Here is an 18,211-nt window from a genome sequence, read left to right as displayed (position 1 = left end):
TGTATTACCCCCGATATCTCTGCTTCTCCCCTGGGGGGAGATCATTCCCAGAACCTTACCTGGCAGATATAACTGGCATGCACCATGAGATGTCTCACAGTGTATTACCCCCGATATCTCTGCTTCTCCCCTGGGGGGAGACCATTCCCAGAACCTTCCCTGGCAGATATCATAGGCATACACCATGAGATGTCTCACAGTGTATAGGCCCCGATATCTCTGCTTCTCCCCTGGGGGAGACCATTCCCAGAACCTTCCCTGGCAGATATCACAGGCATACACCATGAGATGTCTCACAGTGTAATACCCCCGATATCTCTGCTTCTCCCCTGGGGGGAGACCATTCCCAGAACCTTCCCTGGAAGATATCACAGGCATACACCATGAGATGTCTCACAGTGTATTACCCCCGATATCTATGCTTCTCCCCTGGGGGGGGGGGGGGTGGGGAGACCATTCCCAGAACCTTCCCTGGCAGATATCACTGGCATATACCATGAGATGTCTCACAGTGTATTACCCCCGATATCTCTGCTTCTCCCCTGGGGGGGGGAGGGAGACCATTCCCAGAACCTTCCCTGGCAGATATCACAGGCATACACCATGAGATGTCTCACAGTGTATTACCCCCGATATCTCTGCTTCTCCCCTGGGGGGGCCATTCCCAGGACCTTCCCTGGCAGATATCACAGGCATACACCATGAGATGTCTCACAGTGTATTACCACCGATATCTCTGCTTCTCCCCTGGGGGAGACCATTCCCAGAACCCTCCCTGGCAGATATCACAGGCATACACCATGAGATGTCTCACAGTGTAATACCCCCGATATCTCTGCTTCTCCCCTGGGGGGAGACCATTCCCAGAACCTTCCCTGGCAGATATCACAGGCATACACCATGAGATGTCTCACAGTGTATTACCCCCGATATCTCTGCTTCTCCCCTGGGGGGGGGGGAAACCATTCCCAGAGCCTTCCCTGGCAGATATCACAGGCATACACCATGAGATGTCTCACAGTGTATTACCACCGATATCTCTGCTTCTCCCCTGGGGGAGACCATTCCCAGAACCTTCCCTGGCAGATATCACTGGCATGCACCATGAGATGTCTCACAGTGTATTACCCCCGATATCTCTGCTTCTCCCCTGGGGGGAGACCATTCCCAGAACCTTCCCTGGCAGATATCACAGGCATACACCATGAGATGTCTCACAGTGTATTACCCCCGATATCTCTGCTTCTCCCCTGGGGGGGCCATTCCCAGAGCCTTCCCTGGCAGATATCACTGGCATGCACCATGAGATGTCGCACAGTGTATTACCTCCGATATCTCTGCTTCTCCCCTGGGGGGGGGGGGAAACCATTCCCAGAGCCTTCCCTGGCAGATATCACAGGCATACACCATGAGATGTCTCACAGTGTATTACCACCGATATCTCTGCTTCTCCCCTGGGGGAGACCATTCCCTGAACCTTCCCTGGCAGATATCACTGGCATGCACCATGAGATGTCTCACAGTGTATTACCCCCGATATCTCTGCTTCTCCCCTGGGGGGAGACCATTCCCAGAACCTTCCCTGGCAGATATCACAGGCATACACCATGAGATGTCTCACAGTGTATTACCACCGATATCTCTGCTTCTCCCCTGGGGGAGACCTTTCCCAGAACCTTCCCTGGCAGATATCACAGGCATACACCATGAGATGTCTCACAGTGTATTACCCTCGATATCTCTGCTTCTCCCCTGAGGGGGGCAATTCCCAGAGCCTTCCCTGGCAGATATCACAGGCATACACCATGAGATGTCTCACAGTGTATAGACCCCGATATCTCTGCTTCTCCCCCCGGGGGGAGACCATTCCCAGAACCTTCCCTGGCAGATATCACAGGCATACACCATGAGATGTCTCACAGTGTAATACCCCCGATATCTCTGCTTCTCCCCTGGGGGAGACCATTCCCAGAACCTTCCCTGGAAGATATCACAGGCATACACCATGAGATGTCTCACAGTGTATTACCCCCGATATCTTTGCTTCTCCCCTGGGGGAGACCATTCCCAGAACCTTCGCTGGCAGATATCACAGGCATACACCATGAGATGTCTCACAGTGTATTACCCTCGATATCTCTGCTTCTCCCCTGGGGGAGACCATTCCCAGAACCTTCCCTGGCAGATATCACAGGTATACACCATGAGATGTCTCACAGTGTATAGACCCCGATATCTCTGCTTCTCCCCTGGGGGGAGACCATTCCCAGAACCTTCGCTGGCAGATATCACAGGCATACACCATGAGATGTCTCACAGTGTATTACCCCCGATATCTCTGCTTCTCCCCTGGGGGAGACCATTCGCAGAACCTTCCCTGGCAGATATCACAGGCATGCACCATGAGATGTCTCACAGTGTAATACCCCCGATATCTCTGCTTCTCCCCTGGGGGGGGAGACCATTCCCAGAACCTTCCCTGACAGATATCACAGGCATACACCATGAGATGTTTCACAGTGTATTACCCCCGATATCTCTGCTTCTCCCCTGAAGGGGGCAATTCCCAGAACCTTTCCTGGCAGATATCATAGGCATACACCATGAGATGTCTCACAGTGTATTTCCCCCGATATCTCTGCTTCTCCCCTGGGGGAGACCATTCCCAGAACCTTCCCTGGCAGATATCACAGGCAAACACCATGAGATGTCTCACAGTGTAATACCCCCGATATCTCTGCTTCTCCCCTGGGGGAGACCATTCCCAGAACCTTCCCTGGCAGATATCACAGGCATACATCATGAGATGTCTCACAGTGTATTACCCCCGATATCTCTGCTTCTCCCCTGGGGGGGGGGGGAAACCATTCCCTGAGCCTTCCCTGGCAGATATCACAGGCATACACCATGAGATGTCTCACAGTGTATTACCACCGATATCTCTGCTTCTCCCCTGGGGGAGACCATTCCCAGAACCTTCCCTGGCAGATATCACTGGCATGCACCATGAGATGTCTCACAGTGTATTACCACCGATATCTCTGCTTCTCCCCTGGGGGAGACCATTCCCAGAACCTTCCCTGGCAGATATCACTGGCATGCACCATGAGATGTCTCACAGTGTATTACCCCCGATATCTCTGCTTCTCCCCTGGGGGGGGGGGGAAACCATTCCCAGGACCTTCCCTGGAAGATATCACAGGCATACACCATGAGATGTCTCACAGTGTATTACCACCGATATCTCTGCTTCTCCCCTGGGGGAGACCATTCCCAGAACCTTCCCTGGCAGATATCACTGGCATGCACCATGAGATGTCTCACAGTGTATTACCCCCGATATCTCTGCTTCTCCCCTGGGGGGAGACCATTCCCAGAACCTTCCCTGGCAGATATCACAGGCATACACCATGAGATGTCTCACAGTGTATTACCACCTATATCTCTGCTTCTCCCCTGGGGGAGACCATTCCCAGAACCTTCCCTGGCAGATATCACTGGCATACACCATGAGATGTCTCACAGTGTATTACCCCCGATATCTCTGCTTTTCCCCTGGGGGAGACCATTCCCAGAACCTTCCCTGGCATATATCACAGGCATACACCATGAGATGTCTCACAGTGTATTACCACCGATATCTCTGCTTCTCCCCTGGGGGAGACCATTCCCAGAACCTTCCCTGGCAGATATCACAGGCATACACCATGAGATGTCTCACAGTGTATTACCCTCGATATCTCTGCTTCTCCCCTGAGGGGGGCAATTCCCAGAGCCTTCCCTTGCAGATATCACAGGCATACACCATGAGATGTCTCACAGTGTATAGACCCCGATATCTCTGCTTCTCCCCCGGGGGGGGAGACCATTCCCAGAGCCTTCCCTGGCAGATATCACTGGCATACACCATGAGATGTCTCACAGTGTATTACCCCCGATATCTCTGCTTCTCCCCTGGGGGTGCCATTCCCAGAACCTTCCCTGGCAGATATCACAGGCATACACCATGAGATGTCTCACAGTGTATAGGCCCCGATATCTCTGCTTCTCCCCTGGGGGGGGGGGAGACCATTCCCAGAACCTTCCCTGGCAGATATCACAGGCATGCACCATGAGATGTCTCACAGTGTATTACCCCCGATATCTCTGCTTCTCCCCTGGGGGGGCCATTCCCAGAATCTTCCCTGGCAGATATCACAGGCATACACCATGAGATGTCTCACATTGTATAGACCCCGATATCTCTGCTTCTCCCCTGGGGGGGTAGACCATTCCCAGAACCTTCCCTGGCAGATATCACAGGCATACAACATGAGATGTCTCACAGTGTATTACCCCCGATATCTCTGCTTCTCCCCTGGGGGGGGGGGGGACCATTCCCAGAGCCTTCCCTGGCAGATATCATAGGCATACACCATGAGATGTCTCACAGTGTATTACCCCCGATATCTCTGCTTCTCCCCTGGGGGAGACCATTCCCAGAACCTTCCCTGGCAGTTATCACAGGCATACACCATGAGATGTCTCACAGTGTAATACCCCCGATATCTCTGCTTCTCCCCTGGGGGAGACCATTCCCAGAACCTTCGCTGGCAGATATCACAGGCATACATCATGAGATGTCTCACAGTGTATTACCCCCGATATCTCTGCTTCTCCCCTGGGGGAGACCATTCCCAGAACCTTCCCTGGCAGATATCACAGGTATACACCATGAGATGTCTCACAGTGTATAGACCCCGATATCTCTGCTTCTCCCCTGGGGGGAGACCATTCCCAGAACCTTCGCTGGCAGATATCACAGGCTTACACCATGAGATGTCTCACAGTGTTTTACCCCCGATATCTCTGCTTCTCCCCTGGGGGAGACCATTCCCAGAACCTTCCCTGGCAGATATCACAGGTATACACCATGAGATGTCTCAGTGTATTACCCCCGATATCTCTGCTTCTCCCCTGGGGGAGACCATTCCCAGAACCTTCCCTGGCAGATATCACAGGCATGCACCATGAGATGTCTCTCAGTGTAATACCCCCGATATCTCTGCTTCTCCCCTGGGGGGGGAGACCATTCCCAGAGCCTTCCCTGGCAGATATCACAGGCATACACCATGAGATGTCTCACAGTGTATTACCCCCGATATCTCTGCTTCTCCCCTGGGGGAGCCATTCCCAGAGCCTTCCCTGGCAGATATCACTGGCATACACCATGAGATGTCTCACAGTGTATTACCCCCGATATCTCTGCTTCTCCCCTGGGGGTGCCATTCCCAGAACCTTCCCTGGCAGATATCACAGGCATACACCATGAGATGTCTCACAGTGTATAGGCCCCGATATCTCTGCTTCTCCCCTGGGGGGGGGGGAGACCATTCCCAGAACCTTCCCTGGCAGATATCACAGGCATGCACCATGAGATGTCTCACAGTGTATTACCCCTGATATCTCTGCTTCTCTCCTGGGGGAGACCATTCCCAGAACCTTCCCTGGCAGATATCACAGGCATACACCATGAGATGTCTCACAGTGTATTACCCCCGAAATCTCTGCTTCTCAGCTGAGGGGGGCTATTCCAGAACCTTCCTTGGCAGTCGGCCGTGGCTGGGCATACACTGCCCAATGTCGCCGTCATGTAACCTACAAAATATTGCATCGGACGGGCATGATGGACGATCTGGTATGCCCGACCGACCGATCAACCGAGCATTGGCCGGCTGCACACACAGTACAATTATCGGGGTGATCCGCGGAGTGTGTATGCCAAGCATATGGAATAAATTACTATATAATAATACACAATAAAATTCCATAGAGAGAGCGTTTGTACAGACGCGTGTTTTTTATTATTCCATATCTGACATCCAAGATGGGAGCAGCTGACGTAATGTAATACCGGAATGGTATATACACAGCGCAGGCACACACAGACAGGACATAGCCTGCCTCACTTACCATCAGCTCTGCTCCAGCCTAAACAAGCTCAGAACATGTTCCCTATGAAGTTATGACGAGAGGGGACATGGACGTGTGATGGGATATAGGAAAATACTTGTCTGATAGCGTAAGCTGGAATGTAGTAATAGCATTGCCATGGCAATGTACGGACAGCTCGAGCGCGGCACATATTTCTCTGTCCTGTCTGCAGCCAAGAAAAACATAAAGACTTGGGGGCAGGAAAGAAAGTTATGAAAGATTTGTATTTTATTTGTTCTCTTTAGCAAAAAAAACCCAAAACAGACTGTGAGGGCTCAGCATGGGGGGGGGCTGGCTGCACGGCCGGGGTGTGAATGAACCTCTCAAAGACTAACTTTGTTTTTGGATTGTCATGGTAAATTTGACTAATAAAAGTTTTAGGAGATATTGTTCCTACCGTAAATCCAAAGCAGGTGTTGCTGTTTGCATCCGCCTCAGCTATTAAAAGGCTATTTCTGTGTTTAATAAGCCAGTCCCTTTCCAGACATGACTTTTGTATTTCAGATCTTTACATTTTATTTATTTTATGATTCACGCCGTAATTTCCAGACTCTCTCCCAGGTGACCACATGATGTAATCCGTGACTGCTGGGATTTGTAGTTGTGTCTTCAATGGCAACTGATACAATAAGGCTAATACATATGTGTCCTCATACATCTTACTTTCTGGTGCGTCACACAGCCCTTCTAGTCGCAACATACCGTGGCGTCACTCAGTAGCGCCAAATAACTTCCTAACTTCAAATGTGTATTATACGTAAAGTGTTGCAAATAGAACTCATACGCAGTTTCTGCTGATTAAAATGATATATGGCACTGCGGTTATATCTGCATTCAGTATCCTACGTTACAGAGTCACAGCTGCTGATAGGAGTGAGGAATGTGAGGGTGTACAGGTGTCAGCAGTATGTGAGGGTGTACAGGTGTCAGCAGTATGTGAGGGTGTACAGGTGTCAGCAGTATGTGAGGGGGTACAGGTGTCAGCAGTATGTGAGGGGGTACAGGTGTCAGCAGTATGTGAGGGTGTACAGGTGTCAGCAGTATGTGAGGGGGTACAGGTGTCAGCAGTATGTGAGGGTGTACAGGTGTCAGCAGTATGTGAGGGGGTACAGGTGTCAGCAGTATGTGAGGGGGTACAGGTGTCAGCAGTATGTGAGGGTGTACAGGTGTCAGCAGTATGTGAGGGGGTACAGGTGTCAGCAGTATGTGAGGGGGTACAGGTGTCAGCAGTATGTGAGGGTGTACAGGTGTCAGCAGTATGTGAGGGTGTACAGGTGTCAGCAGTATGTGAGGGTGTACAGGTGTCAGCAGTATGTGAGGGTGTACAGGTGACAGCAGTATGTGAGGGTGTACAGGTGTCAGCAGTATGTGAGGGTGTACAGGTGTCAGCAGTATGTGAGGGTGTACAAGTGACAGCAGTATGTGAGGGTGTACAGGTGTCAGCAGTATGTGAGGGTGTACAGGTGTCAGCAGTATGTGAGGGTGTACAGGTGTCAGCAGTATGTGAGGGGGTACAGGTGTCAGCAGTATGTGAGGGTGTACAGGTGTCAGCAGTATGTGAGGGGGTACAGGTGTCAGCAGTATGTGAGGGGGTACAGGTGTCAGCAGTATGTGAGGGTGTACAGGTGTCAGCAGTATGTGAGGGGGTACAGGTGTCAGCAGTATGTGAGGGGGTACAGGTGTCAGCAGTATGTGAGGGGGTACAGGTGACAGCAGTATGTGAGGGGGTACAGGTGTCAGCAGTATGTGAGGGTGTACAGGTGTCAGCAGTATGTGAGGGTGTACAGGTGACAGCAGTATGTGAGGGTGTACAGGTGACAGCAGTATGTGAGGGTGTACAGGTGTCAGCAGTATGTGAGGGTGTACAGGTGTCAGCAGTATGTGAGGGTGTACAGGTGTCAGCAGTATGTGAGGGTGTACAGGTGTCAGCAGTATGTGAGGGTGTACAGGTGTCAGCAGTATGTGAGGGTGTACAGGTGTCAGCAGTATGTGAGGGTGTACAGGTGTCAGCAGTATGTGAGGGTGTACAGGTGTCAGCAGTATGTGAGGGGGTACAGGTGTCAGCAGTATGTGAGGGGGTACAGGTGTCAGCAGTATGTGAGGGGGTACAGGTGTCAGCAGTATGTGAGGGGGTACAGGTGTCAGCAGTATGTGAGGGGGTACAGGTGTCAGCAGTATGTGAGGGGGTACAGGTGTCAGCAGTATGTGAGGGGGTACAGGTGTCAGCAGTATGTGAGGGGGTACAGGTGTCAGCAGTATGTGAGGGGGTACAGGTGACAGCAGTATGTGAGGGGGTACAGGTGTCAGCAGTATGTGAGGGTGTACAGGTGTCAGCAGTATGTGAGGGTGTACAGGTGTCAGCAGTATGTGAGGGTGTACAGGTGACAGCAGTATGTGAGGGTGTACAGGTGTCAGCAGTATGTGAGGGTGTACAGGTGTCAGCAGTATGTGAGGGTGTACAGGTGACAGCAGTATGTGAGGGTGTACAGGTGTCAGCAGTATGTGAGGGTGTACAGGTGTCAGCAGTATGTGAGGGTGTACAGGTGTCAGCAGTATGTGAGGGTGTACAGGTGACAGCAGTATGTGAGGGTGTACAGGTGTCAGCAGTATGTGAGGGTGTACAGGTGTCAGCAGTATGTGAGGGTGTACAGGTGTCAGCAGTATGTGAGGGTGTACAGGTGTCAGCAGTATGTGAGGGGGTACAGGTGTCAGCAGTATGTGAGGGGGTACATGTTTCAGCAGTATGTGAGGGTGTACAGGTGTCAGCAGTATAGTGTTAGCTATGGGTGAGTATGATTGGGTGTGGTAGCAGCACAGGAGATGACCTGTAGGAGAGAGTGTGACTCATAGTGAGGAATGTGAGGGTGTACAGGTGACAGCAGTATAGTGTTAGCTATGGGTGAGTATGATTGGGTGTGGTAGCAGCACAGGAGATGACCTGTAGGAGGGAGTGTGGCTCATAGTGAGGAATGTGAGGGTGTACAGGTGACAGCAGTATAGTGTTAGCTATGGGTGAGTATGATTGGGTGTGGTAGCAGCACAGGAGATGACCTGTAGGAGGGAGTGTGGTTCATAGTGAGGAATGTGAGGGTGTACAGGTGACAGCAGTATAGTGTTAGCTATGGGTGAGTATGATTGGGTGTGGTAGCAGCACAGGAGATGACCTGTAGGAGGGAGTGTGGATCATAGTGAGGAATGTGAGGGTGTACAGGTGTCAGCAGTATAGTGTTAGCTATGGGTGAGTATGATTGGGTGTGGTAGCAGCACAGGAGATGACCTGTAGGAGGGAGTGTGGTTCATAGTGAGGAATGTGAGGGTGTACAGGTGACAGCAGTATAGTGTTAGCTATGGGTGAGTGTGATTGGGTGTGGTAGCAGCACAGGAGATGACCTGTAGGAGGGAGTGTGACTCATAGTGAGGAATGTGAGGGTGTACAGGTGACAGCAGTATAGTGTTAGCTATGGGTGAGTGTGATTGGGTGTGGTAGCAGCACAGGAGATGACCTGTAAGAGGGAGTGTGGTTCATAGTGAGGAATGTGAGGGTGTACAGGTGACAGCAGTATAGTGTTAGCTATGGGTGAGTATGATTGGGTGTGGTAGCAGCACAGGAGATGTCCTGTAGGAGGGAGTGTGGATCATAGTGAGGAATGTGAGGGTGTACAGGTGTCAGCAGTATAGTGTTAGCTATGGGTGAGTATGATTGGGTGTGGTAACAGCACAGGAGATGAGCTGTAGGAGGGAGTGTGGATCATAGTGAGGAATGTGAGGGTGTACAGGTGTCAGCAGTAAATGACATATGCAGACAATGGGGTAGATGTATGAAGCAGTGAAGAGAATGGAGACATTACCCATGGCACCGTTCAGCTCCTATCTATTATTTATAGAATGTACTTGATAAATGCAACGTCAAAGCGGATTGGTTGCCATGGGAAATTTCTCCACTGGCACACATCTCCTCTCTTTTCACAGCTTCATACATTTACCCCAATGTGTGTAATGTGGAGTTATCCGGAATCTGAGGGAAGACCAGATGTGACATATTAAGCAGAGTCTGACTCTGAGGCAGCTGCTGGGAGTTTGTGGTATTGCAGCATTGAGGTGACTGTGAGGAGGTTGTGACATCCATGGGGAGATACGGAGAGAAATTTGATTACATGAGAGTACACAAGAGATTTGGGTGTTGTCAGTATAGAGTTCAGGTGAGGTGTATATAGATGGCAAGGGGTGGTACTGGAGGCTGAGTGAATAAATCCAGGTGTACATAGATGGCAGGCGGTGGTACTGGAGTCTTAATGACTGAGGCCAGGTGTACATAGATGGCAGGCGGTGTTACTGGAGTCTGAATGAATGAATGAATGAGGCCAGTTGTACATAGATGGCAGTCGGTGGTACTGGAGTCTGAATGAATGAGGACAGGTGTACATAGATGGCAGGCGGTGGTACTGAAGGCTGAATGAATGAGGCCTGGTGTACATAGATGGCAGGCGGTGGTACTGGAGTCTGAATGAATGAGGCCGGGTGTACATAGAAGGCAGGCGGTGGTACTGGAAGCTGGATAAATGAGCCCTGGTGTATATAGATGGCAGGCGGTTGTACTGGAGGCTGAATGAATGTGGCCAGGTGTACATAGACTGCAGGCGGTGGTACTGCACTCTGAATGAATGAGGCCAGGTGTACATAGACTGCATGGCGGTGGTACTCGAGGCTGAATGAATTAGGCTTGGTGTACATAGATGGCAGGTGGTGGTTCTGGAGGCTAAATGAATGAGGCATGATGTACATAGATGGCATGTGGTGGTATTAGAGGCTGAATGAATGAATCCAGGTGTACATAGATGGCAGGGGGTGGTACTGGAAACTGGATGAATGAGGCCTGGTGTACATATATGGCAGGCGGTGGTACTGGAAGCTGGATGAATGAGGCCTGGTGTACATAGAAGGCAGGGGTGGTACTGGAAGCTGGATGAATGAGGCCTGGTATATATAGATGGCAGGTGGTGGTACTGGAAGCTGGATGAATGAGGCCTATTGTACATGGCAGGCAGTGGTACTGGGAGGTGGATGAATGAGCCTGGTGTACATAGAAGGCAGGGGGTGGTACTGGAAGCTGGATGAATGAGGCTTGGTGTACATAGATGGCAATCGGTGGTACTGGAAGCTGGATGAATGATGCCTGGAGTACATAAAAGGCAGGGGTGGTACTGGAAGCTGGATGAATGAGGCCTGGTGTACATAGAAGGCAGGCGGTGGTACTGGAAGCTGGATGAATGAGGCCTGGTGTACATAGATGGCAGTCGGTGGTACTGGAAGCTGGATGAATGAGGCCTGGTGTACATAGAAGGCAGGCAGTGGTACTGGAAGCTGGATGAATGAGGCCTGGCGTACATAGAAGGCAGGCGGTGGTACTGGAAGCTGGATGAATGAGGCCAGGTGTACATAGAAGGCAGGGGGTGGTACTGGAAGCTGGATGAATGATGCCTGGTGTACATATATGGCAGGCGGTGGTACTGGAAGCTGGATGAATGATGCCTGGTGTACATAGATGGCAGGCAGTGGTACTGGAAGCTGGATGAATGAGGCCTGGTGTACATAGATGGTAGACGGTGGTACTGGAAGCTGGATGAATGAGGCCTGGTGTACATAGATGGCAGGCTGTGGTACTGGAAGCTGGATGAATGATGCCTGGTGTACATAGATGGCAGGCGGTGGTACTAGAGGCTGAATGAATGAGGCCAGGTGTATGTAGATGGCAGGTGGTGGTACTGTAAGCTGGATGAATGAGGCCAGGTGTACATAGACTGCAGGCGGTGGTACTGGAGTCTAAATGAATGATGCCTGGTGTACATAGATGGCAGGCGGTGGTTCTGGAAGTCGGATGAATGATGCCTGGTGTACATAGAAGGCAGGGGGTGGTACTGGAAGCTGGATGAATGAGGCCTGGTGTACATAGAAGGCAGGTGGTGGTACTGGAAACTGGATGAATGTGGCTTGGTGTACATAGATGGCAGGCGGTGGTACTGGAAGCTGGATGAATGAGGCTTGGTGTACATAGATGGCAGGTGGTGGTACTGGAAGCTGGATGAATGATGCCTAGTGTACATAGAAGGCAGGGGGTGGTACTGGAAGCTGGATGAATGAGGCCTTGTATAGATGGCAGGCGGTGGTACTGGAAGCTGGATGAATGATGCCTTGTGTACATAGAAGGCAGGCGGTGGTACTGGAAGGTGGAAGAATGAGGCTTGGTGTACATAGATGGCAGGCGGTGGTACTGGAAGCTGGATGAATGAGGCTTGGTGTACATAGATGGCAGGTGGTGGTACTGGAAGCTGGATGAATGATGCCTGGTGTACATAGAAGGCAGGCGGTGGTACTGGAAGCTGGATGAATGAGGCCTGGTGTACATAGATGGCAGGCGGTGGTATTGGAAGCTGGATGAATGAGGTCTGGTGTACATAGATGGCAGGCAGTGGTACTGGAAGCTGGATGAATGAGGCCTGGTGTACATAGATGGCAGGCGGTGGTACTGGAAGCTGGATTAATGAGGTCTGGTGTATATAGATGGCAGGTGGTGGTACTAGATGCTGAATGAATGAGGCCAGGTGTACGTAGATGGCAGGCGGTGGTACTGGAAGCTGGATGAATGATGCCTGGTGTACATAGAAGGCAGGGGGTGGTACTGGAAGCTGGATGAATGAGGCTTGGTGTACATAGATGGCAGGCGGTGGTACTGGAAGCTGGATGAATGAGGCCTATTGTACATAGATGGCAGGCGGTGGTACTGGGAGGTGGATGAATGAGCCTGGTGTACATAGATGGCAGGCGGTGGTACTGGAAGCTGGATTAATGAGGCCTGGTGTATATAGATGGCAGGTGGTGGTACTAGAGGCTGAATGAATGATGCCTGGCGTACATAGAAGGCAGGCGGTGGTACTGGAAGCTAGCTGAATGAGGCCAGGTGTACATAGAAGGCAGGGGGTGGTACTGGAAGCTGGATAAATGATGCCTGGTGTACATAGAAGGCAGGGGGTGGTACTGGAAGCTGGATGAATGAGGCCTGGTGTACATAGATGGCAGGCAGCGGTACTGGAAGCTGGATGAATGAGGCCTGGTGTACATAGATGGTAGGCGGTGGTACTGGAAGCTGGATGAATGAGGCCTGCTGTACATAGATGGCAGGCAGTAGTACTGGAAGCTGGATGAATGAGGCCTGGTGTACATAGATGGCAGGTGGTGGTACTAGAGGCTGAATGAATGAGGCCAGGTGTACGTAGATGGCAGGTGGTGGTACTGTAAGCTGGATGAATGAGGCCAGGTGTACATAGACTGCAGGCGGTGGTTCTGGAAGCCGGATGAATGATGCCTGGTGTACATAGAAGGCAGGGGGTGGTACTGGAAGCTGGATGAATGAGGCCTGGTGTACATAGAAGGCAGGTGGTGGTACTGGAAGCTGGATGAATGAGGCTTGGTGTACATAGATGGCAGGCGGTGGTACTGGAAGCTGGATGAATGAGGCTTGGTGTACATAGATGGCAGGTGGTGGTACTGGAAGCTGGATGAATGATGCCTGGTGTACATAGAAGGCAGGGGGTGGTACTGGAAGCTGGATGAATGAGGCCTTGTATAGATGGCAGGCGGTGGTACTGGAAGCTGGATGAATGAGGCCTGGTGTACATAGATGGCAGGCGGTTTTACTGGAAGCTGGATGAATGAGGCCAGGTGTACATAGACTGCAGGCGGTGGTACTGGAGTCTGAATGAATGAAGCCAGCTGTACTTAGATGGCAGGGGGTGGTACTGGAAGCTGGTTGATTGATGCCTGGTGTACATAGAAGGCAGGGGGTGGTACTGGAAGCTGGATGAATGAGGCCTTGTATAGATGGCAGGCGGTGGTACTGGAAGCTGGATGAATGAGGCCTGGTGTACATAGATGGCAGGCGGTTTTACTGGAAGCTGGATGAATGAGGCCAGGTGTACGTAGACTGCAGGCGGTGGTACTGGAGTCTGAATGAATGAAGCCAGCTGTACTTGGATGGCAGGCGGTGGTACTGGATGCTGGATGGAATGATGCCTGGTGTACATAGAAGGCAGGGGGTGGTACTGGAAGCTGGATGAATGATGCCTGGTGTCCATAGAAGGCAGGGGGTGGTACTGGAAGCTGGATGAATGAGGCCTTGTATAGATGGCAGGCGGTGGTACTGGAAGCTGGATGAATGAGGCCTGGTGTACATAGATGGCAGGCGGTGGTACTGGAAGCTGGATGAATGAGGCCTGGTGTACGTAGAAGGCAGGGGGTGGCTGGATGAATGAGGCTTGGTGTACATAGATGGCAGGCGGTGGTACTGGAAGCTGGATGAATGAGGCCTATTGTACATAGATGGCAGGCGGTGGTACTGGGAGGTGGATGAATGAGCCTGGTGTACATAGATGGCAGGCAATGCTCAGGAAAGCAGTAGGCCAGACCCCCTGTACACATTGGATGCCATCATTATTTGGGCTTAGCCTATATATGAAGGCAATGTATCTGCTCTGGGAATTAATGACACCCCATCACATCTCTTCCTTACCCAGAATGCTGCTTTCTGTGTGCATAGGTGATCTAGGTCTGCATGCTCTCTATGTACTTGTCGCAGTGTAGCTGTAAGCTCTGTGAGCACATATATAAACACGTCTGATTATGTCTGACAGGGGGCAGCTTCATCAACAATGTTGTGAGAATTGGACTAATGTCAACGAGGAGGCCTGTGCCAAGATGGCGAGGATGGCAGCAGCTGCGGCATGGGGATTAGGTAAGATGTCTGCACATTCTTTTCTCATGTGTAAACCGCTGTATCCATGACATGTTATCCTAATGTAATGTAAGTGGCCTCCTAAGGGGACACCACCAATGCTGTACCGACAGCCTCCAAGTACTCCATCACCATCATTCCTCTACATCGCAGATTATTTATTCTACTATTCTTCTTTCTCAGCATGTACATGAGGGGCAGACGTTCCTGCTCTCTGATTACAGACTGACACATACAACCAGATTCATTATACTTCACATTCATCATCCTACACTAATTATCCACCAAATGACCAATAGCGTTGTGTAGGTATAAATGACATTTAAGCTCATAAGATAATATTATTGTTCAGCAACACAATTATGGAAGTACTGTGCTGTTAATTTCTAACCCGTGAATCATGGCGCATTTCCTGACTACATTACACGGTTTGTGCCTGAGGAAGCAGCATAAACTGATCCCTGGTCACCGGCTGCCATAAGCGAAGTATTTATCATATATGTATTTACTGCTATTTGGTAATATGTTGGGGATTTACATGTAGTTTGCAGATTTCATCATATGTGTGGACAGCTGAGAGTGGAGAGTCTATCACGCGTTTTCCGGGCTTGTACCCCATTCACTTGCAAGAAAAAAACCTATGAAGATTTCTGTGCATTAATGGATGAAGTCGGCAAAGCTGTAGGTCGTGCGAGTTTCCGACGGAGCCTTGTGCTGAATGAAATCGGCCCTTTAGTGTATCACTGTACAAAGCTGTTCCGTGTCTGTACCACATGGAAATGCAGGCAGTATTTCTCTCTTATCCTATTTGGGGAACTCTGCCAACCATGAGGGGGTAGAGGGCGCTGTGAGGAGTAGCGCCATTAATCTAAATGGTCCTCCCTTCTACATCCCATTGGTCTATAAGGGTCTCAGTTTGCCGTGTGTGCTCTTGGAATGGGTACTTGCATTGATTGCTGCAGGAGCAGCTTTGTGTGTTCTATTTTATTCAGTTTTATGCTCTCCAAGACAACTTCGCTGGAGGTAGGAAGGTAGAACTCTCGATGCCTCATCCGCTGTGCCTACCCCCCTAATCCCTGTGGCCCTGGTGAGGGACACTACATGGTTTTGGGTACTGGGCATGTACTGGGGACTGCCGCTTGTCATGCTGCCCACCACAGACCCCACGACCAGAACTTAGAGTGCAGCTCTGTCTTTCTCACGGTGATGAGATGAGGCTTGCAGCGGTTTCCTCCTTCCCTGATGCTGCATAGTTACAGTGTTCAAGTACAGGAGTGTCTGATAGTTGGGGCCTTACACTGCATCTTGCCCCTGCTGCCAAGACTATTTAGCATCAGTTCACTGAGCTCTGTCAGAACGTGAGGCAGGCTTTAACTCTGCCTTGGTGGGAATGTTCCTTAGTACCTCCCTCCTCTGTTCCTGGAGCAGCCATTTCCCTACACTTGTGTATGCGTGAATGTTTTTGTGCATCTGCAGTTGATCTTTTTTTTTTTGCCGTGCACTGGAGGACGCAGAGCTGCTGCTGATAATGTAGCTTGTGTTCTTCTGTCTATTGCTGTGCACTGGAGGACGCAGAGCTGCTGCTGATAATGTAGCTTGGTTGCTTGTGTTCTTCTGTCTATTGCTGAGCACTGGAGGACGCAGAGCTGCTGCTGATAATGTAGCTTGGTTGCTTGTGTTCTTCTGTCTATTGCTGTGCACTGGAGGACGCAGAGCTGCTGCTGATAATGTAGCTTGGTTGCTTGTGTTCTTCTGTCTATTGCTGAGCACTGGAGGACGCAGAGCTGCTGCTGATAATGTAGCTTGTGTTCTGTCTATTGCTGAGCACTGGAGGACGCAGAGCTGCTGCTGATAATGTAGCTTGTGTTCTTCTGTCTCTTGCTGAGCACTGGGGGACGCAGAGCTGCTGCTGATAATGTAGCTTGTGTTCTTCTGTCTATTGCTGAGCACTGGAGGACGCAGAGCTGCTGCTGATGTAGCTTGGTTGCTTGTGTTCTTCTGTCTATTGCTGAGCACTGGAGGACGCAGAGCTGCTGCTGATAATGTAGCTTGTGTTCTTCTGTCTCTTGCTGAGCACTGGAGGACGCAGAGCTGCTGCTGATAATGTAGCTTGGTTGCTTGTGTTCTTCTGTCTATTGCTGAGCACTGGAGGACGCAGAGCTGCTGCTGATAATGTAGCTTGGTTGCTTGTGTTCTGTCTATTGCTGAGCACTGGAGGACGCAGAGCTGCTGCTGATAATGTAGCTTGTGTTCTTCTGTCTCTTGCTGAGCACTGGGGGACGCAGAGCTGCTGCTGATAATGTTGCTTGTGTTCTTCTGTCTCTTGCTGAGCACTGGAGGACGCAGAGCTGCTGCTGATAATGTAGCTTGTGTTCTTCTGTCTATTGCTGAGCACTGGAGGACGCAGAGCTGCTGCTGATGTAGCTTGGTTGCTTGTGTTCTTCTGTCTATTGCTGAGCACTGGAGGACGCAGAGCTGCTGCTGATAATGTAGCTTGTGTTCTTCTGCCTATTGCTGAGCACTGGAGGACGCAGAGCTGCTGCTGATAATGTAGCTTGGTTGCTTGTGTTCTGTCTATTGCTGAGCACTGGAGGACGCAGAGCTGCTGCTGATAATGTAGCTTGTGTTCTTCTGTCTCTTGCTGAGCACTGGGGGACGCAGAGCTGCTGCTGATAATGTAGCTTGTGTTCTGTCTATTGCTGAGCACTGGAGGACGCAGAGCTGCTGCTGATGTAGCTTGGTTGCTTGTGTTCTTCTGTCTATTGCTGAGCACTGGAGGACGCAGAGCTGCTGCTGATAATGTAGCTTGTGTTCTTCTGTCTCTTGCTGAGCACTGGAGGACGCAGAGCTGCTGCTGATAATGTAGCTTGGTTGCTTGTGTTCTTCTGTCTATTGCTGAGCACTGGAGGACGCAGAGCTGCTGCTGATAATGTAGCTTGGTTGCTTGTGTTCTGTCTATTGCTGAGCACTGGAGGACGCAGAGCTGCTGCTGATAATGTAGCTTGTGTTCTTCTGTCTCTTGCTGAGCACTGGGGGACGCAGAGCTGCTGCTGATAATGTTGCTTGTGTTCTTCTGTCTCTTGCTGAGCACTGGAGGACGCAGAGCTGCTGCTGATAATGTAGCTTGTGTTCTTCTGTCTCTTGCTGAGCACTGGGGGACGCAGAGCTGCTGCTGATAATGTTGCTTGTGTTCTTCTGTCTCTTGCTGAGCACTGGAGGACGCAGAGCTGCTGCTGATAATGTAGCTTGGTTGCTTGTGTTCTTCTGTCTATTGCTGAGCACCGGAGGACGCAGAGCTGCTGCTGATGTAGCTTGGTTGCTTGTGTTCTTCTGTCTCTTGCTGAGCACTGGAGGACGCAGAGCTGCTGCTGATAATGTAGCTTGGTTGCTTGTGTTCTTCTGTCTATTGCTGAGCACTGGAGGACGCAGAGCTGCTGCTGATAATGTAGCTTG

At 50.8% G+C, this 18,211-nt stretch overlaps 1 protein-coding gene across 3 annotated transcripts in view; it reads left to right on the top strand.

The window, feature by feature from the left end:
* Positions 1-18,211, top strand: part of MTOR (mechanistic target of rapamycin kinase) — a 393,475-nt gene that overhangs the window by 241,022 nt on the left and 134,242 nt on the right. For all 3 annotated transcript variants that reach the window (XM_088447807.1, XM_088447808.1, XM_088447806.1), the window contains exon 29: positions 14,658-14,758. In XM_088447807.1, coding sequence (XP_088303933.1) covers positions 14,658-14,758 — 101 coding nt within the window. The remainder of the gene's footprint in view (positions 1-14,657; positions 14,759-18,211) is intronic.

Source organism: Taudactylus pleione, unplaced genomic scaffold (genome assembly GCF_031769625.1).
Source record: "Taudactylus pleione unplaced genomic scaffold, aTauple2 ptg000441l, whole genome shotgun sequence".
Taxonomy (NCBI): domain Eukaryota; kingdom Metazoa; phylum Chordata; class Amphibia; order Anura; family Myobatrachidae; genus Taudactylus; species Taudactylus pleione.
The sequence above is the reverse complement of the archived record's forward strand: the minus strand, read 5'-3'. Positions and strand labels throughout refer to the sequence as shown.